This window comes from Phacochoerus africanus, chromosome 4 (assembly GCF_016906955.1).
Source record: "Phacochoerus africanus isolate WHEZ1 chromosome 4, ROS_Pafr_v1, whole genome shotgun sequence".
In the NCBI taxonomy this organism is placed as follows: domain Eukaryota; kingdom Metazoa; phylum Chordata; class Mammalia; order Artiodactyla; family Suidae; genus Phacochoerus; species Phacochoerus africanus.
In genome coordinates, this window is record NC_062547.1 from 55,611,126 (window position 1) to 55,633,218 (window position 22,093).

At 34.5% G+C, this 22,093-nt stretch overlaps 1 protein-coding gene across 1 annotated transcript; it reads left to right on the top strand.

Moving 5' to 3' along the window:
• Positions 1 to 13,885: 13,885 nt before the first annotated feature.
• On the top strand, positions 13,886 to 14,797 carry LOC125124180 (olfactory receptor 14C36-like). The gene has a single exon (XM_047774329.1). The coding sequence runs from the start codon at positions 13,886 to 13,888 to the stop codon at positions 14,795 to 14,797; it is 912 nt and encodes a 303-aa protein (XP_047630285.1).
• Positions 14,798 to 22,093: the final 7,296 nt, after the last annotated feature.

Genomic DNA, 22,093 nt, shown 5'->3' on the forward strand with positions numbered 1-22,093 from the left:
TTCACTCAAATGCATGGTAACTCTCATTGTCCTCAGATAAAAGCCAGGGTCCTCACCATGGGCCACAAGGCGCCCCAGCCATTACATCTCTGCTCTCATCTCCTATGTTGCACATTCCGCTCTGGCCACCCTGGCCTCCTGGTTGTTCTCAGAACCGCCCAGATGCGCCTCTTGAGGCCTTGCCCCTGCACGTCTCCAAGGCCAACCTCCGACCTCCTTGAGGTCTGCTCACAGGTTCCCTGACCACCCGACTGAAAATGCAGCCTATCCCCAAACCGCACCACCGGTTCTCTCCACCCCCTCAACCCTCCTCTTTCCATGACACTAATTACCTTCAAACACGATACATCATTTATTGTTATTATTAATAATTGTTTCTTGTCAGACCCTCCCACACTCTTCTCCCACTGTCCCCCTTTAAAAGCAGGAATCTTCATTTGTTCTGTTAATAGGTTCTTGATATCTCACAAATGCTTAGAACAGTGCCTGGTATAAAGTAGAAGCTGGTCAATATTTGTTGAACGTATTGTGATTTATCTGCTATTACTCATAAGGCCCCGCCACCTTTTTTTTTCCTGTTAAATGGAGTTGGACCTTGGGGAAGAATGGTGGGTGCTGTGACAGTCCAAATTTTTGAGTTGTTTTATCCCGTTTTTGTTTTCCTTCAAATAGCCCATTATCTCTGAAAGGTTGCCAGGAGTAGGGAGCAGGATGGATGGGGAGTTTGGGGATGCTAGATGCCAACTATTACTTGGGGTTGATAGACATTTGGGGTCCTGCAGTACAGAACAGGGAACTATCCAATCTCTTGGGATAGAAAATGATAGAAGGTAGTATGAGAAAATGGATGTATATATGTATAACTGGGTAACTGTGCTCTACAGCAGAAATTGACACAACACTGTGAATCAACCATATTCTAAAAAACAAACAAACAAAAACTCCTATAGGTGAAAGCTCAGGAATGGATATCATCACTGGTAAATTCTACCAAACATTTAATGAAAATTTAACATGAATCATTTTCAAAATCTTCTAAAAACACGAAAAGCAAGAAATGCTTCCAAACTCATTTTATGATGCTAGCATCACTGTGATACAAAAGGCAGATGAGGACTCTTAAAAAAAAAAAAGAAAATTATAGACCAATATTCTTCATGAGCCTAAATGAAAAATTCCTCAAAAAATACTAACAAAATGAAATGGATAACACTTTAAATGATCATACACCATGGTCAAGTGCGATATATCCCTGGGAGTCAAGCATAGTTCAACATATGCCAATCAAATTATAAGCCACATTAGCAGAAAGAATGATAAATATACATATGCTCATCTCAATAGATGAAGAAAAAATTTTGACAAAATTCAGCATCTTTTTATCATAATAACTCTTAATAAACCAGGTATGGAAGGAATGTACCTCAACATGATAAAGGCCATATGCAACACACATAGCTAAATTCTCAATGATTCAATATATTATTACTAAATATCTATTGTCAGACAAGAGTTGACCTAGGTATTGAGGTTCTAGAGGTCTTATTCAGTATAAGCTTTATTTTCGCATTAAATTGTTTGATAAAATTTACACAAAGTTTTCACTATCTTATTTTATATATATAACAAAATATACACTTTTATAAAACATTGTTTGATATAATTATATATCAACTAATTGCTGCCAATATATTTGATAACACTCTATGTTTAACCTAGACAAAAATTCTAAAGCAGTGTTTGTCACAAGTCATAATTCTGTATTTCTTATATGTGGATACTTGTCTTTTATATAATGGAGTCCACCACCTTTAACATCCCAAAGATAAATTCATATGACCACCTTAGACTGAAGTGAGTATTTATGTTAACAATTATTCTACTTATTTGTATGTAATAGTAACACAATGACTAGATGATTATAATTTGTATATTATGGTTAAACACAATGACAAATGAAACTGAAGAATCTGTTTTGAAAAAATATGTGTTTTATATCATTCCTCTACTTATCAGTATTTAACTTTTGATCATTGTATTTACTATTTCTTGGAGTTCCCATTGTGGCTCAGTGATAATGAACCTGACTAGGATCCATGAGGATTTGATCCCTGGCATGCTTAGTGGGTTAAGGAATCAGCATTGCCGTGAGTTGTGGTGTAGGCCTCAGAGGTTGCTCAGACCTCAAGTGGCTTTTGCTGTGGTGTAGGCTGGCAACTGTAGCTCTGATTTGACCTCTATCTTGGGAACTTCCACATACCACACCTGTGGCCCTAAAAAGAAAAGAAAAAAAAAAATATATATATATATTTGTTATTTCTGTATATCAGTTAACTTTTAGATGAAATGAGTTTTCCAAAAGTGGAATGGCTTCCAACATATTTTACATGAAAGAAACACTCCAAAATGTGAGTATTTTTAAGCATAAAGTATTTGAATTCACAGAGAAAAAAATTATGCAATTTATGTCACCTTGGTTGTTAAATTCTAATACAAAGTAAATAAAATTATAACTTTTAATTAAAAAATCATAAAAAATTTAAAAAGCATGTCTATTAAAAAATGTGGGTACACATTAACTACTAAATATTGTTTTCATGCATTTTTTTGGCTTTTTGTCTTTTTTGGCCAAACCTGTGACATATGGAGTTTCCCAGGGCAGGGGTCCTATCAGAGCTATAGCCTTAGGCCTATGGCACAGCCTCAGGAGCAACAAATCTGAGCAGAGTCTGTGACCTACGCTATGGATCACAGCAATGCTGGATCCTTAACCCACTGAGTGAGGCCAGGGATAGAACCCACATCCTCATGGATGCTAGTCGGGTTTATTAACTATAAGCCACAATGGGAACTCCTGTTTTCATTCATTTGAACAAACTATAAAGCTGGGGCATTGAGCATTATCACTCTTTAGCTAAATAAATAATTGGGTAGAGTCTCAAAAATGTTAGCAACAAATGTCTGTAGAAATGAACATTGCACATGAAAAAAATAATATATTCTATAAATGGTGCTAGGAGAACTGAACTGTTACATATAAAGAATAAGAACATTCTCTAAAAACATACACAAAAATACATTAAAAATTGATTACAGAACTTAATGTAAGACCATATACTATAAAACTCTTAGAGGAAAATATAGGCAGAACAGTTTTTGTCATAAATTGCAGCAGTAACTTTTTTGATACACTTCCTAGTGATGAAAATAAAAACAAAAATAAATGAGACCTAATTACACTGAAAAGATTTTGCACAGCAAAGGAAACTTAAATAATGAAAAGACAGCCCACAGAATGGGAGAAAATCTTTGCAAAAGTTGCAACTAGAAAAGGCCAACCTCCAATACATACAAACAACTCATAGAACCCAACAATTTTAAAAAAATCCAATGAAAAAGTGGGCAGGAGACTTAAATTGACATTTCTCCAAAGAAGACATACAGATGGATGGAATGCTCATGAAAAATAGTCAACATCACTAATTATTAGAGAAAGGCAAATCAAAACTACAATGAGGTACCACCTCATGCCAGTCTGTATAGCCATCATAAACGAGTCTGTATATAACAAAAGCTGGAGAGGGTATGGAGAAAAGGGAACCCTCCTTCACTGTTGGTGGGAATTTAAATTGGTACAACCACTTTGGAAAACAGTATGGAGGTTCCTTCAAACCTGAACAGAGAACTGCCACATGATCCCGAAACCCCACTCCTTGGCATATATCAAGAGAAAATAATTCAAAAGGACACATGAGTGTTCCCCTTGTTGCTCACCAGATTAAAAAACTGATATAGCATCTGTGAGGATATAGGTTGGATTTTTGGCCTTGCTCAGTGAGTCAATGATTCAGCATCACAGTAAGCTGAGGAGCAGATGCAGGTCAAATCTGGTGTTACCATGGCTGTTGCTTAGCCAATAGCTGCAGCAATGATATGATTCCTGGCTTGGGAATTTACATATGCTACAAGTGTGGCCATAAAAAGGAAAAAAAAGGGTACATGCACCCTGATGTCCACTCCATCACTATTGATTATAGTCATAACATAGAAGAAAACTAAATGTCCATCAACTAAGTAACAAAGAAAATGAGATACATATATACAGTGTTATAAAACTCAGCCATAAAAAATGTCACTTGGAGCATCATGTATGGACCCAAATGTTATCATACTAGATGAAGTAAGTCAGGCAAAGAAAACAAATATCTTGAGATCACTGTTGAAAGTAATAATAATGATATAAAAGAACTTATTTACAAAACAGAATCAGACACCTAGTTTTTAAAATCAAACTTATGGTAACCAAGGAGACATATAGGGGAGAGGGAAAATTGAGGAAGTTTGGATTAAAATGTTACACTACATAATTAACATAGATAAGTAACAATGATCTACTGTATAGCACAGGGAACTTTCCTCAACATTCTCTAACATAGTTGGGAAAAGAATCTGAAAAAGAGTGGATATATGTATAACTGATTCATTTTGCTAAACATCTGAAAGTAAAACAACATTGTAAGTCAACTATATTCCAATATATTCTAAAAAGCCATACAAATTTATAAAAATGAAAAACAGAAAAATAGAAAACAATTTCTGTAACAATCTGATGGATTAAGTACCGAGGTTTGGGTAAAAATGTCAAAATCCTCAAATAAGACACACATTAAGCTTGATAGGAGAACAAATGAAGATAGACAGATACAAACAGATATATAAATAGACACATCTACACAGAGAGAGAAACTAGACAATTTCATGTACAATGGGGAATACATATGAGTGCATGTGTGAGTTTGCGTGTGTGTGTGTATATTTTCAGAACATAATTTACAAAAGATATGTGGTATATTGTATGCTGTGTTGATTGTTCTCTCAATATCCCATACACACACACACACACACACACATAGAAAAAAGGGAAATTTATTGTCAAAGTCTTAAGTACAAATTGCTTATTTTGGCTTACATGATCTATTGGATTTATAGAGCACTACATTTGTTTGTTTGTTTTAAATCAAATTAATGTCAATATTCAATCCAATTTTTCACTCAACTTTTATTTTTTGTCTTTTCAGTGCCACAACTCTGGCATATGGAAGTTCCCAGGCTAAGGGGTGAATTGAAGTTGGAGCCACTGGCCAAAGACACAGCCACAGCAATGCAGGTTTTGAGCTGTGTCTGTGACCTACACCACAGCTCATGGCAATGCCAGACCCATAAACCACTGAACAAGGCAGGGAATTGAACCTGCATCCTCATGGATGCTAGTCTGAGTCATTTCCCCTGAGCCATGATGGGAAATCCCCAGTTTTCCCTTGTGTTTTGACAGTTTTAGTATAGCTATAACTGTATATATCCTATAAATATTTAGTAAAATAAAGGAAGTAAAAAATAAGATGCCATAGTATAGTAAGTGTTGTAGTTAGAAAGCCAGGAATTTAAAGCCTTTGTATGACCATTTTTCCCCCTTAATAACTTTTGGGAGATCATTTAACTCACTAAGCCTTGGTTCCAAAGTCTCATAAAAAGCACAGGCAATAAAACTCATCTTTTAAAATATTATGGGGAGGAGTTGCCATTGCAACACAGTGGAAATGAATCTGACTAGGATCCATGAGGATGAGGGTTTGATCCCTGGCGTTGCTCAGTGGGTAAAGGATTCGGCATTGTCTTGGACTGTGGTGTAGGTTACAGACAAGCTTGGATCCTGCATTGCTCTGGCTGTAGTGCAGGCCTGAAGCTATAGCTCTGATTATACACCTAGCCTGGAGACTTGTATATGCTGTGGACGCAACCCTAAAAAAAGAAAAAGAAAAAATATATAAAAGAAGTATTATGGAGGAGTTTCCATTGTGACTTAATGGTAAGGAACACAATTATTATTTCTGAGGATATGGATTTGAACCCTGGCTTTGATCCGGCATTCCTGTGAGTTGTGGTGTAAGTCACAGATGAGGCATGGATCTGGAGTTGCAGTGGCTGTGGCATAGGCTGACAGCTGCAACTCTGATTCAACTCCAAGCCTGAGAATTTCCACACATAGTGGGTGTTTCCTTAAAAAGCAAAAAACGAAAACAAAAACAAAAACAAAACAAAAACAAACAAAAAGATATTAAGTATCAGTATGTATTTAGATTATGTACTAATCTACAAATATTATATTAACTTATTTGTTTCTCATAAAAGCCCAAATTAACTTCTAAAAAGTGAAGGTTATGATTAACATACATGGTTGTCAGTATTTTGAGGAGTCTAGCTTTTGGTCAAATATCTATGTGTGGTCTTGCAGGATGATCATTGACCATTACAAGATTTCCTTGGCAGAAATCACAGGGAAAAGCTGTCAACTCTGCCCCAGAATGATACACAGATAATGCATTGCAGTCTCTGTAAAAGCTTGAGTCAATGTCTCAGATGGAGTCCATATCTATATTTTGGCCTTAATGCATTTATTTTTACATCTCTGTAAAAGGGATATTCAGCTAAATTGACCCTTATCAGGTTCATTATTTGGGAAGTAAGTGAAGAAATCTTCAAGACAATTTTCTCTAATTATTCCATACTTTCTAATCCTGCTCCTTTCTTCATTTCTGCTCTCTGGTCTAGGCCCACAATACTGCAAGAACATTTTGTTTGGGTTCCCTGGGAAGAGTTAGGACCTCCACATCTGTGCTGATTCTTCTGACTCTTAAACAATGGACATGAAAATAGAATAGTCCATTCATGCTTTCTCCACTTTACATCTTATTTGTAACATCACAGTTAATGACTAAAGGCCTAACTCTATTTTCATTTTTGGCTCATTCTTTTTTAATATCAGTAACTTGAGCTTTCAATCCATCTCAGTGGAACTTTGACATAGTCATCTCAATTTATCCCACTTTTTCATGATGGATATAAATAACTATATTTTCCCAAGCCAGTGATTGCGGTCATGTCATTTCCTGACACCAAGGCAGATGCAAAGTTATCTGGGGTCATTAAAATATGTAAGAGATCACAGAGCTGCACCCAAAGAAAATATTCAATAAAGATACATGCATATTCTGTAATTTTATTATTTTATTAAAATATTGTTTATTTACACATATTTATGGGTAACATTCTTCCTAGCTCATCAACCCTTGTCTTCATTCTCTATTTGTGTCTCATTTTAATTGAGTCTCAGTCACCTGTGCTCTAGAGATTGTTGCCTTCTTAAAATCACCCTTGGGCAACTAACCAAAACTCAGTCACAAGGATCATTTTCCCAGAAGATTTAAAGGTGATGAAACAGCTATGCCCATATCTTTAGACAAAGCAGAAAGTGATTGGCCTACTGCCACAACCTAAAAATGGTACTTTCATCATATGAAGAGGTTCTCAATGCTGATCTGCATAAGAAAATTTGGCTAAACCATCTTAAAGACCTTGATTTGGAAAAATTAATGGAAGAAATATTTGTTCCCTCATAGGTTAAGAATATACAATACTCAAGAGTAAGTCCTTTGTGATTACTATTTTTGTCAATGTCCTCTAGTTTCCTTACTTTCTGGTCATACTCTGTTTTTTCATGACATTTTTGCTTTGATTTGTAGTTTTATTTTTGTTTTAGAAGTGGACTTGTGTCATAATTGAAAGTGTGCTTAGAGTATCAATGAAATGACCCAATAGATTTTATTCTCTGAAACAATGAATACTTTCATTAAATGAATAAACTGGCCCACTAAAAGAATAAGAACAAGCACGGAGAATTCTTATCAAATGTTTTATAGTAGTTGCTGTAATTCCTAGGGTTAAAATAGTTGTATCAGGAAGTGTGATTGAATCATGTTTAACATTTAAAAATGAATCATAGCTGGCAGTTTTTTTTCTTTGTATTGTTGCCATTGATTTAAAATTCTTATTTTCAAATCTTTATGTATCATATTCTTGGAAAATCCTCATAACCATGTATACAGAAATTCCAGAGGAGCTGAAGGAGGAATCAATACTAAGATAAACAAATAATATAAGTTAGCCTGATTATATCTAGTATTTATCTGTGCAAATAGATGATTTGATATACATATCCATTGTAGATTGATTGCCAAAATCAAGGTAAATCATACATTAATCATTTCATGTAGTTGGCTTTTTTTTCTATGACAACTCTTAAGATCTACTCTCAGCAACTTATAGGTATACGATAACACTAACTATAGTCGCTATGCTGTACGCTGGATCTTTAAAACTTCTTCTTGTAATTAAAAGTTTGTACCCTTTAACTCACTTCACCCTGCTCTAGCCCTGGCAACCACCTTTCTATTCTTTATTTCTTTTCTTTCCCCCCCCTTTTTTTTGTCTTTTTTTTCCCTTTTCTAGAGCCGAAGCCAGGGTATATGGAGGTTCCCAGGCTAGGGGTCCAATCAGAGATACAGCTGCTGGCCTACACCAGAGACACAGCAATGCGGGATCCGAGCCGTGCCTGTGACCTGCAACACTGGATCTTTAACTGGCTGAGCGAGGCCAGGGATTGAACCTGAAATCTCATGGTTCCTCGTTGGTTTCGTTAACCACTGAACCACCACGGGAACTCCCTATTCTTTATTTCTATGAAATGTATTTTTTAATTAGATTTCACATGGAAATGATACCATATCTCATTTATCTTCCTATACCTGGTTTATTTACATAGTATAATTCCCTCCAGGTTCATTTATGTTATAGCAAATTGAAGGATGTTCTTTTTCATTTTCTTTGGATATATTCTAAGGAAGAATAATATTTTTAAGTGTAATTAAAATATAATTAAACCACATTTTTATTAAAATATGACAGTTTTATCAAGAAATTACATTCATATTTTATCTGTTGAGATAATGTGTGGTCTGAACTGAAAGTATGCAAAATAGTCTAGTGAAGATAGGAATTTTCAAATTGTAATTTTGTTACACAAACAAGAGAGTGCATCTATTAAAGTCAGTTCAAGCTAGTGAGTAATTTATTAACTTCCATGGGAAAGAAAAATAGTTGGTGACTTAATGTATCTTTAGTTCTATGTCGCCTTGTAGATTTCAAAAACATGTCTTACCTTCTCTCTTAATATTTTGTAAAATGGTGGGGTCGTAGATTCTCTATTAATATTTTCTTTACAGTCCATTATTTTCTGAACTTTAAAAAGTATTCATTTGTGTTTTTAAGAATTATAATTTATCCTTATTGGAATCAAGTACTTAAAATAAAGCAACAGTTTGTTTCATTCACTGAAATGCCAGTGTCTGGAATAACTTTGAAATGGATGTGGATGATCACTTTAAAAACTTTATTGCTGGATTAGAAGTTCCCATCATGGCTCAGTGGTTAATGAATCTGACTAGGAACCATGAGGTTGTGGGTTCGATCCCTGGCCTTGCCCACTTGGTTAAGGATCCAGGATTGCCGTGAACTGTAGTGCAGGTTGCAGATGCAGCTTGGATCCTGTGTTGCTGTGGCTGTGGCATAGGCCGTCAGCTACAGCTCCGATTAGACCCCTAGCCTGGGAACCTCCATATGTTGCACTGCAGCCCTAGAAAAGACTATCTATCTATCTATCTATCTATCTATCTATCTATCTATCTATCTATCTATAGCTACATTAACACAACTTATACTTCTCTCATGTTGGCATGAGTTTTACTATTTTTGAATTATATGAAATTTATTAATTTAAGGTAACTGATAAAAAACGTAATTCCTTTTGGAGCTAGTTATCTCTAAAACAGCATTGAGAAGAATGTTAGCAGTCAGTTATCTCAGAATATGATGCATGCACCTGTAAGCAAAATTATAAAAAGTTCTGGATGTATTTTGGGATTCAGAAGGTCAATCTAATTTTACACAGGGGAAAAATGTAAAATGTAACATCATATAAGATTATGTATACATTTTGCAAAAGCACTAAAATTTCATATTTCTGCACAATGTAAAATATAAATACTTGCTAAGAATAACACAAACTTGGAGAAACATGTATTTTATGATATGCTCTAGAAAAAAAATAGATGAGAAAAGTAGATTCCGGGTGGGGAGATTTTGGTTCACAATGTGAGATGATGTTTAGGAAAGAAACATTTAAGGAATATTGATGAAATAACCAGATAGACTTCTGGCAGAACTATAATTACTCAAAACTATTTCAGAAATGACATAATTTTTGGAGCTAAAATTGCAATAGAAATTACAGATAATACATTTAAAATAAATTATCACAATGAGAATGGGGAAAAAAGCAATGAAAAAATTCAATGAGACCAAGACAAACCACTTTCTAGCTGAAAACCTAAGCTACCTGTAGGTAAAAGCATTGAGACAAAATCTTCATTAGTAATTGTTCATATTATTGGAAATACTTATTTTTTGTGTGTTAAGAATATTTTTCTATATAGAAAACTTACCAAATTATAGCATGTATTACTAATTTTCACATGTGATATTAAAATGATAAAACTGTAAATCAACTAATAATTTTTTAATCTGCTAAAATAGTAATAATGTGTTAGGGAGAAATAAAGGTAAATAATAAGTAACTTATGATTAAAATGTAAAATTTTCAGATTTTTGTTCTGTGAAAAAAAAAAAAAAAACTTCATGTGATCAGTACCAAAATTCATAGTAATTCTATTTTTTAAAATGGTACCACCATGGCATTTGGAAGTTCCCAGGGCAGGGGCAGAACCCAAACCACAGCTTGAGTTTCACTGTAGATGCAGCAATTCCAGATCCCGTAACCTACTGTGTTAAGCCAGGGATCAAAACTACACCTCCACAGTAACCAGACATGGTACAGTAAGATTTTTAACCCACTGTACCACAAGGGCAACTCCTAATAGTAACTTTATCTTATTTATTTATTTTGCTTTTTAAGTCTGCACCTGTGGAATATGGAAGCTCCAGGTTGGGAGTTGAATTGAAACTGCAGCTGCTGGCCTACACCACAGGCCCAGGATTGTGGGATCTGCACCGCAACTGTGACCTACAGCACAGCTTATGGCATTGCCAGATCCTTAACACACTGTGTGGGGCCAAGCATCAAACAGATGTCCTCATTGATACTTGCTGTGTTCATTACCACTAAGCCACTATGGAAACTTTTGTTATTTTTTAATTCATTTTCTATTAATTTCCATTCTGTTATAGGGCTATAGTTGATTTACTGTGTTATGTGAAATTCTGCTGTACAGCAAAGTGACCCAGTAATGCATATATACACATTTTTTACTCATACTATCTTCCATCATGTTCTACCCCAAGAGATTGGATATATTTCCCTATGCTATATAGTAGGACTTCACTGCTTAACTATTCAAAATGTAATAGTTGCATTTCCTAACCCCAAAATCCATGTCTATCCCACTTCCTCCCCCATCCTGCTTGGCAACCTCAAGTCTGCTCTCATGTCTGTGATCTGTTTCTATATTGTAGATAGGATCAGTTGTGCCATATTTTAGAATCCACGTGTAAACAAAGCCATGTGGTTTGTTTTTCTCTTTCTGTCTTCATTCAGTATGAGCATCACTAGGTACATTCATGTTGCTGCTAATGTCATTATTTGTTCTTTTTCTGGCAGAGTAGTATTCCACCTTATGTGTGTACCATGTCTTCTTAATCCCTTCATCTGTTGGTGGATATTTAAATTGTTTCCAGGTCTTGGCTATTGTAAAGAGTGCCACAAAGAACATAGCTGTGCATAAATCTTTTATGAAATTAAATTGTGTTCAGTATATGCCCAGGAGTTGGATTGCCAGATCATATGGTAGTTCTATATTTAGTTTCCTGAGGAATCTCCATAGTGGTTGTAACAATTTACATTCCCATCAACAGTAGAGAAGTTCCCTTTTCTCCAACATTGTGCAGCATTTGTTATGTGTAGACTTTTTAATGACAGCCATTCTGACTGATATGAGGGGTAATTGATTGCAGTTTTGATTTACATTTCTTTAATAATTAGTGATGTTGAGCATTTTTCTCACATGCCCGTGGGCCATCCATAAGGTGTTTTTTTTTTTTTTTCTTGAGAAATTTCTATTTAGGTCTCTGCCAATTTTTCAGTTGGGTTGTTTGCATTTTTTGTTGTTAAGTTGTGTAAGTTGTTTGTATATTTTGGGTATTAGGCCCTTTTCTGTTACATTTTTGCAAAGATTTTTTCCCATTCTGTGTGTTGTCTTTTTGTTTTTTTGATTTTTAGTGTTTTTCTGTGCTGTGCAAAAACTTTTGAGTTTATTAGGAGAAAGTAATATTGAAAAAGTAAAATGGAACTGGAGGAATCAGGCTATACTAAAAATACAAAACAAAACAAAAAACAAACAAAAAACTAGCATTGAAGTAGTATGGTCCTGGCTCAAAATGAGAAATATAGTTTAATGGAACAGGATAGAAACCCCATAAATGAACCCATTTCAACTAGTCTATGACAAAGGAGATAAGAATATACAGTGGAGGAAGAACAAGTCTTTACAATAAGTGCTGCAGGGAAAAGTGGACAGCTACATGGAAAAGAATGAAATTAGAACACTCTCTAACACTGTACACAAAAATAAAATCACAATGTAATTAAGACCTAAATGTAAGGCAGGTACTATAAAACTCTTAGAGGAAAACTTAGGCAGAATGATCTTTGACATAAAAAATAGCAACATCTTGTTTGATCCATATCCTAGATATAATGACAGTAAAAACAAAAATAAACCAATGGAATCTTATAATAAATTTAAATAGCCATGCAATTGTGTAAGAAGTTAAATTTCTAAGATGAAAACTACATTCAAAAGATAAACACAGAAATACAGTTACAGTGTTTAACTTCTACTATACAAGATTTAACAATATTTACTTAAGGTTGAATAGGAGTGTAAACCAATGAATTACAAATGGTATACTGGTAAAATTTAGTCTCTATTTTTTTCACGTTACTGTATACAAACTTTCTTTACTAAAGTTTAATTCATCTAGACCAGTGTCTCTTGAAATAAATACTATGAAATCTATTTTTATTTTCCTCCAAATTTTTGAGTAATACTTTGAGATAAATAGAGTAAATTTCTAGAAAAGATACTTTAAAATGATGCTCAAAATAAAAGTGGGGAAATTCTTTTTTGGGGCAGGGAGGAGCTTCTCCCATGGCATGTGAAAATCACAGGCTAGGGAGCAAAACGGAACTACAGCTCACAGCCTATGCCACCACCACAGCAATGCAGGATCCAAGCTGCATCTGTGACCTAAAAACCTACAACATATGTCACAGCAACACCAGATCCTTAACCAACTGAGCATGGCTAGGAATCAAACCCACATCCTCTTGGGTCCTAATCAGGGTTTTTACTATTGAGCCACATTGGGAACTCCCAAAAATGTGGAACTCCTTAATCTCAGTTTGTATGCTTATCTTTGAAGGTGGATTTGAAGAAATTATGGACTCCTGCTGATCCACCATCACCATTTTATAGAACATTAAGCTACACTCCAACTGTGTGTCATTATCCAACAGAACATGGTATAAAACACACACAAAAAAATAAAATAATCTTAAAGACTATCATTGAGAATCGACTCTGAAGTTTTTATGTCTAGCCATCTATGAATTGATGAAATAACTGATGTTGATGTATAATTGATGCTGTTAAATAAAGTAATAAAGCTACATATTATAATCAGAGGATGGGATTGACAAGCCCTATCCTTAGCACTTGTTAAAAACACAGTAGTGATCATAAGCTGAATAGATCCCCAAAAGAATAATCACAGACTTTCCCCACATACAAACCACTTTCAAATAAAATATTTAAGTTAATTTCATTAATTATCTTTTAAGGAAGTTGCATATCATATTTTATCCTTTGTTTTTTTCTTTTTTACTTTCCAGGTCAAACATCATCATTTCCAAAATATGAGCAATTCTACCATGGTGACTGAGTTTCTCCTCATAAGCTTTGCTGATACACCGAAGTTAAGGGTCCTGCACTCCATGTTGTTCCTTTTCATATATTTGGCTACCTTGTTAGGGAATCTTCTCATTGTCACTGTCACCACATTTGACCAGAAACTTAACACACCCATGTACTTCTTCCTCAGAAATCTGTCTGTCTTAGATATGTGCTACATTACTGTCACTGTACCCAGTGCCTGTGTCTATTTTCTCACTGGTAACAGAACCATTTCCGTGGCTGCTTGTGCCACCCAGGTATTCTTGGTCATTTACTTTGCCTATGTGGAGATTCTGTTCCTCACCCTTATGGCTCAAGACCGCTATGTGGCCATCTGCCAGCCACTCCATTACACAATTACTATGAACAACAAAGTCTGTATCCAAATGACCCTTGTCTCCCTGCTCAGTGGGCTTGTGTATTCAGGTGTGCACACAGGTAAAACATTCCAGTTGACCTTCTGTCGGTCCAATGTGATCCATCAGTTCTTCTGTGATGTCCCGTCTCTGCTGAGGATCTCCTGCTCTGACACCTCCAGTAACTTCATTTTACTTCTTCTATCTGCCATTATGGTTTGTGGGATCTGCTTTATCTTTATTACTGTGTCATATATTAACATACTTAGAGCTATGCTAAAGTTTTCAATTAGGGAGCAAAGAAAAGCCTTTTCTACCTGTGTCCCTCATATCCTTGTGTTGTCTATCTTTCTCAGTTCCATCATCTCCGTGTACCTAAGGCCATCAGTAACATCAGAAACTATTAAGGACATGATTCTTTCTGCATTTTATACCATGGTTCCTCCATTTTTAAATCCTATCATCTACAGTCTTAGAAACACACAGATAAAGGAAGCTGTAAGGAGATTAGTATTTTAAACATTTTATTCTGGAAAACAATAAAAATCTACTTCAATTTTATCCTAATGTCACTGAATGAGATCCAAACTTCTATAAAATAACATTTTTTCTGGGTTTTATGCATTAGATTGCTCACTCCAAAATCATTCTAGTATTACCTGTGTACTTAAAGTGTAATCACTGTGTTATATTAGCCTTTCAATTTATTCTCTATAAAATTAGCAACTCTACTTTAATGAATGAATATGATCCAAGATATTTGATGAGAATCAAATTTTTTATTATATAGGTTTGTGATTCCTTAACTACTAAAGTTATCAATATAGCTTCAAGGAATCCTTGGCAAGTAAAATATGGATGTAATTTATCTGAAGTCAGTCAGTGTAATTTGAAATAAGCATATAAATAATATGCTACATAATTGTAAACACGTAAAAATCAAAAATAAACAATAGTCTATAATATATATGAAATGAAAACCAATATACTATATATCTGGAAAGTAAAGAAAAATTCCACAAAATATAAATGAAATGACCTGTGATTTTAGCATCAATTAATTATTGATAGTGGAATTTCCTTTTATTTGCTGCAACAGTGTAGACTTCAATTCCCTTGTCTTTGTCTTTTTTGCAATTACATCAGCAAGTCCATTATGAATGATCCATTTTAGGGTGAAACATTTGCTGCTGGGTTAAAGGTAAAAGTTTCTCTCTTATGTTCTATATGTTATTATTTTTTTTTTCTCTTGTGTGGTATCAAGTCTGGCAGTTCTGTGATATGACCCCTATTTTGTGGTCTAATTGTCAACCTATTTCAATTATTAAATTAATTTCAGTTTATTTGGAAATCATAACATAAAATTCTATCTCTATTTTCTCTTAATTTTTTATAAATACTTCTTCATCTTGGATAATTTCTCCTACACTTTTTGTTCCTAAACTACCATATGCTTTTGCCTACTTGGTTCATAACACCTTTTGTACATACTCAGGATTAAATTGTCTAAGGAATTTTGTATAACGGACAAAAGCCAAATACCTGTTTTATAAATTCATTAAGTTGTGGAAGAAATGACAATTTCAGAAAATATATTTTGACACATCGGTGAGTATATTACTTAAAATAGCCAAAATATGCTGCCGTATCATTCTATTCTTTGTCCCTATGGATTTAATTACTCTGAGTAATTCATACAAGTGAAATCATAGAGTATTTGTCTTTTTGTGAATGGCTTATTTCACTTAGTATAATGTGCTCAAGTTTCATCCATCCTAAAGCATATGTTAGAATAGTCTTCCTATTTAAAGCTAATAATTTTTCTGTGTATGTAATCCACAGTTCCATTACCCGTTCATCTTTGGTTGAGGCTTTGTGCTATGTCTACATTCTGATTATTTTTCTGTATTAATTAATCATGGTCCAAGAATGTGGACTGTATAATTCATACTTGGTGTAACACACTTAAATATTCTACGAGGCTGAAGAGTTTATATTCTGAGAAAAATTCAAAGCTTTCTATTAAGCTTATTTTTTAAGGTTTTAAATTTCCATTCCTCTCTCCTGTAAACACACACACACACACACACACACGCACACATCTTTTTTTTTCAGAAGGAAAGATCCAGACATCATTGTTATAGAGAGGTTTACGAAGGGACCAGTGATTTGTAATGACTGTGTGGGGTTGTCATAACATGCATAAGGGTCTACTTTTACTCTTTCATCTCAGGCAAGAAGGTTGACTATATTGACCTAGTACATTTAAATCTATTTATATATCCACAATTTCTCTTGCTATTTGCCTTTGTTCTCTTGCAGTTGTTAAAAACAGAGAGGGAGTCGTTTGGTTAAATAAATTTCTACTGATATATAATTGTGTAACCAGAATATCTTTTACTCTACTCTTTCTTTTTTTAAATTGAAGCAAAATATAGATAACATAAAATTTACCATATTAACCATTTAAAGTGCACAGTTGTGTAGCATGAAGTACATTCATATTGTTGTGAAGCCATTACCAACATCTATCTCCAGAATCTTTTCATCTTACAAAACTGAAATTCTGGAACCAGCAACCAATGGGTATTTGATTTCACAGTTTCAGTTCTCAGGGATAGGGTGCCCAGTATGTGGTTCTAACCCTGCACTTCCCAGGGAGTGTCTCTGATATCCCTTTCCTCTACTAGGAATGCAGATCCCAATCTAATCACATCACTTCCTTTCCTACCTGATTAAGTGTGGCTATTTCTTTATACCCTTGATTGTAGAAGAACCTTTCTGTCATTCTCCAGTTTGTTTTCAGCAAATGTTTGCCACATGTGGATGAATTTTTTGATGTGTTCTTGGGGAGAGATGTGTTCAACATCTTCTTATCACAGCATCCTTAGATCTCTTTTTTTCTAGGTTTGCTTTGACTGCTATTTATGAGAATTTTAAAATGTAGCATTTCTATTTATGACCACTCCTCTTTTTTACTACCCCCTTTCCCAAGAAATAAGAAGCAATGAAAATCCATTTCTTGATCTACCTAGAGACTTGCTCATGTGTTCAACATGTACACAAATGAAAAAATATAATTTTAGAAATTACCAGTGTATAAAAGTGTTCGAAATTTGAAATACCATATAAGCCTATCCTAGATGATAGGCTGCTTCCTCTTTCAAGGGCTTATAGTGTGGAACAATATTATCAGAAGCACCACCTCCAAATGTGATAGCTACTTCTGAAGGATCTTAGCATCTTCATATTCAAATGAATCTACATTTACAATAGAAGAGACTATTAGACATGCAAAGGACATTTGCCTCCGGAGTTACGGTACTGTCTGCAATATTTTGTACATAGTTTACAAAAAAATCCTGTCCTTTATGACTGTGATAGTCATGTAATATTTATAAACAACATTATTAACTTTAATACCTTTTAGAAATATGGCTAGGTTTGTTTAATTTTTGCATATTTTCCCTCGAAATTGCTTGAGTAGTAAAATTAGTCCAGAAAATATCAGGATTATAAGTATTATTATCAATTGTGTACAAATCAAAAAGGGGGAAAAATTAAAATTGCATCAAGAGGAGTTCACGTTTTCTGTGAGGATGCAATTTTGATCCCTGGCCTTCCTCTTTGTGTTTAGGATCCAGTGTTGTTTCAAGCTGTGGGGAAGTTCACCCTAGCCCGGGAAATTTGATATGCCACAGGGCATAATCAAGAAAGTAAATTTGGAGTTTCTGTCATGGCTCAGTGTTTAACAAATCCGACTAGGAAACATGAGGTTGCAGGTTCAATCCCTGACTTCGCTAAGGGGGTTAAGGATCTGGCGTTGCTGTGTGCTGTGGTGTAGGCCACAGATGTGGCTCGGATCCTATGTTGCTGTGGCTCTGGCTGTAGGCCAGTGGCTACAGCTCCGATTCGATCCCTAGCCGGGAAACTGCCATATGCCACAGGTCTGGCCCTAGAAAATATTAAAAAGAAAAAAAAAAAGAAAGTAAATCTGAAGCATTTCCAACTTATACAATCAATATAGGAATATCTTGAAATATTTTATCATAATTTTCTTGATTAAAATGTTATTTTTCACACATTTTCTTACAGACTCTTTTGTCTGCTGGTTTCTTAGAAAATGGAAGAAAGTGTTCAAGAAAACAGGAACAAATAAATAGAATACAGAATTTACCAGTTATAAGTAAGTTAGAATTTGGCTTTACATATATAGCATCAGCTGACAAAGGCTTTCACCACAATACTGTGAGGCACTTAAGTGGAAAACTTTTCTTCACTCTTTTTTTTTTTGTCTTTTCTAGGGCCACACCCACTGCATATGGAGGTTCCCAGGCTAGGTGTCTAATCAGAGCTGTAGCTGCCAGCCTATACCAAAGACAGCAACAAAGGATCCAAGCCTTGTCTGCAAACTACACCACAGCTCCCAGCAATGCCAGATCCTTAACCCACCGAGAGAGGCCAGGGATCAAATCTGCAACCTCATGATTCCTAGTCAGATTCATTAACCACTGAGCTATGATGGGAACTCCTCTTCACTCTCTTCTTGTTGGAAACTTACAGTAGAAAATTTGCAAATATAAGACATAATAAGGAAGGTAAAGGTGCCACCACAAATTTCTATCACAAAGGCAAGAATTACAATTTCATTGCTGAAATGGTTAGTGCAGGATAGTATGAAGAACAGTGGCATCTTGTTTAGACTGAGGGTTCATGATCACAGAGGAGTGGAGGGACCGCCAGATTGTCACTTTGTGGTCATAGGCCATAACAGTGAGAGAAAGAGATGTTCAAGTTTCAAAGTGGAGCAGACAGTAAAAAAAATCCTTTCTACCTGTGTCTCTCTACATCCGTGTGGTGTTTTTCTTCCTCAGCACTGGGTTTTACATACACCTGAGGCCATCTGAAATCTCTGCTGTGATTCAGAATACGATCCTTTCTGATTTTGATTCCATAATTCCCCACTCTTCAGCACTATTATATACATTCTTAGAAATAAATAAATAAAATGTTCTATTAAGAAATTCATAAAAAGAATATTTAATTCAAGAAATATGATGGAAACTGAAGAGGATCATCCTAATTTATTGAGTAAAATTCTTGTTTTAGGTAATAAACTGAGATCAAAGTTTGGGATTATATTGGAATAATTTATGCCAATTAAATAGTGTCATTATCATATCTCATTTATCAAAATCTTTCCTTTGGAATGTTTTGAATTTTCTGAATATGCCACTAGGTAAAAGATCCTCTGTTGCAAGTAGATGGTCCCTATTAACAAGTTGATAGCCCTCAAAAAACTTTTCAGTCTGAAAAAAAATCATTCTTAGAAATATTTATGTTAAGATTCTGCTTTATATTTACCCAATCTTCAAATATAAAAACTTATAATTAAAACAGCATAGGTTAATTTCAAAAAGCCAAACATTGGGAGTTCTCATTGTGACTCAGAAACAAGGAACCTGACTAGTTTCCATGAGGACACAGTTTCAATACCTGGCCTCACTCATTCAGTTAAGGATCCAGCATTGCTGTGAGCTATGGTATAGGTTGCAGAAGTGGCTTGGATGCTGCAGCTGTGGCTATATTATGGACTGGCAACTGTGGCTATGTTGTAGACTGGCAGATGCAGTTCTGATTCTACCCCAAGTCTGGGAACTTCCATATTCCAAAAGTTGCACCCCCCAAAAAATGAAAAAAGCCAAAGGTGATATTATAGAGGAGATTAAAAACATTTTCACTTAGTTTTTCATGAGTACATGTGAAGGAATTCCTTCCAGCTTGGATGACTTTTATTTATTTATTTTTCAATTGCTGTTGTATGACTTCCAAAACTATATTAAATAGTTTCATTAATATATTAAATAGTTTCATCAATAAATAAAAGTATACATTTTATATACATATAAAATATCCCCACATATCCCATCATAATAAAAAGAATACATGAAAAACAGCTAACGTCATCGTAGGTCATGAAAGATGAAAAATCAGCTGATAGTCTTATAGGAGTTAACTTGTACATGACTGTTGGTTTTTCTATTGCTGTCCTTAGAATTCTCTCATCGTCTTTAATCAATAAGTAAATTAATATTGTTAAAGTTGCATCTGGAGGTGTTCACGTTGTGGCTCAGTGGGTTAAGAACATGATATGGTGTCTGCGAGGATGCAGGTTTGATCCCTGGCCTTGCTCAGTGGGTAAGGATCTGGTGTTGCTGCAACAGTGGCGTAGGTCACCCTAGCCAAGAAAATTCCATATGCCACAAGTGCAGCCATAAAAAGAAAATAAAATACAAAAAAATTGCATTTGGTTAATATTTTTAGTAGAATATCATGATAAATAAATAGGAGTATTCCGTAGTCTAGAAAAATGGGTCAAATTCCATCTTTATATATATATATATATTTGAATATAACTAAGGCTTTACTAAATAATAAATGAGTAACTTCATGAAGGATTTGTTATGAATAAAATAATCAAAAAAGTAAATGTAAAAGTAATATGTGAAATGAAAAACAAATTAAATGTTAACCACCTAGCCCTATTAATGATCATCAGTCTTGATTAGAATTTTGTATATTTTAGTCTACTTTGAGATGTCATCCTAATGGAACTTGTAGCATCAGGAGATGGGAATTACAATCCTGTAGCAAAGGCTTCCTCACTTTATTACTCATCTGACCTTAGAGAATGCAAAACCCTTGAAGGTGACTCCTCTGAAGGCAAAGAAAGAGAATACCAGAAGAAAATTAAATGTTAAAAGACCTTCGCTTATATAATGTCACATAATTTTTACAGTTTTTTAAACTGAATCTTTTAGATGAAAGATATTCTCAGGGATTACTAAGATATTTATTATATATTACATAGGCTACACTGATTTTTACTTTTACACAAAGACTTAGATTTTATTTTTATAAACATTTCAATTATTTTATTTTTTTATAAATAAAACTCATGAAAAGTGATATTTGATGGGCCAATATTGGTTCTTGGATATTTACAAGATGAAGGGCGCCAATTAACAGCAAGAAAAAAATATTTCTGACCAGTTTATAAGCACTAACCCATACTCACTATTGTCATTCAAATCAAATACCAATCATTGAAGAAACTAATGATTCATGTTATACCAAAACACCTCTATGATATTGTCTCATGGTAGAGGTTTGCTATCTCTGTCTATGATTCCTCTGTATCAGATGGCAACACTTATCGTAGAAAGTTCCTTAAGATAATGCAGTTTTTAAAAATAGCTTACTTAGGAGGAATCCCTTGTAAAATATTCCAAGGTTAAAGAACTCCATCTTTAAACTCTCTATCTGTGGATAACTGTATGATTCGTACAAAATTGGATAATAGTTGTTATTGTATTACAAATAGGAATAGATTATCCTAGGTGTCACTGGATAAGATATTTAGACTTTGTGCCAGGTTGTTGGTTGTGGTGATGTAAACAGGATTTATGCAAGCTTACTCTTAGAACATAGAGATAAGGTCATCAACAACTCATGGGCTGCAAACTTCAGGTACAAGATCAATGAGGAAATGACTGCTCCATGGCCTCCATCCCAACTGCAAGTTCATCCAGAAACAAAATAATGAGTACTTGATTATTTCTGGGGCTGATATAGAGTATGTGGTACAAATCTTCGATTTTAAGTGTGCAATGAAATGGAAGAGTGGAATAAATCTTCCTTTCTATAAATATTTCTTTATGCCTCTCTGTGCTTAATTTTAGTAAAACATTTACTCCTTTTTCTTAAAAAAAAATAATAGTTTAAGAAAACCTTAGATGGAATAAGGACTAAAGG

Coding starts and splice junctions, on each gene's coding strand:
- LOC125124180 (XM_047774329.1), top strand. CDS start 13,886: ATGAGCAATTCTACCATGGTGACTGAGTTTCTCCTCATAAGCTTTGCT.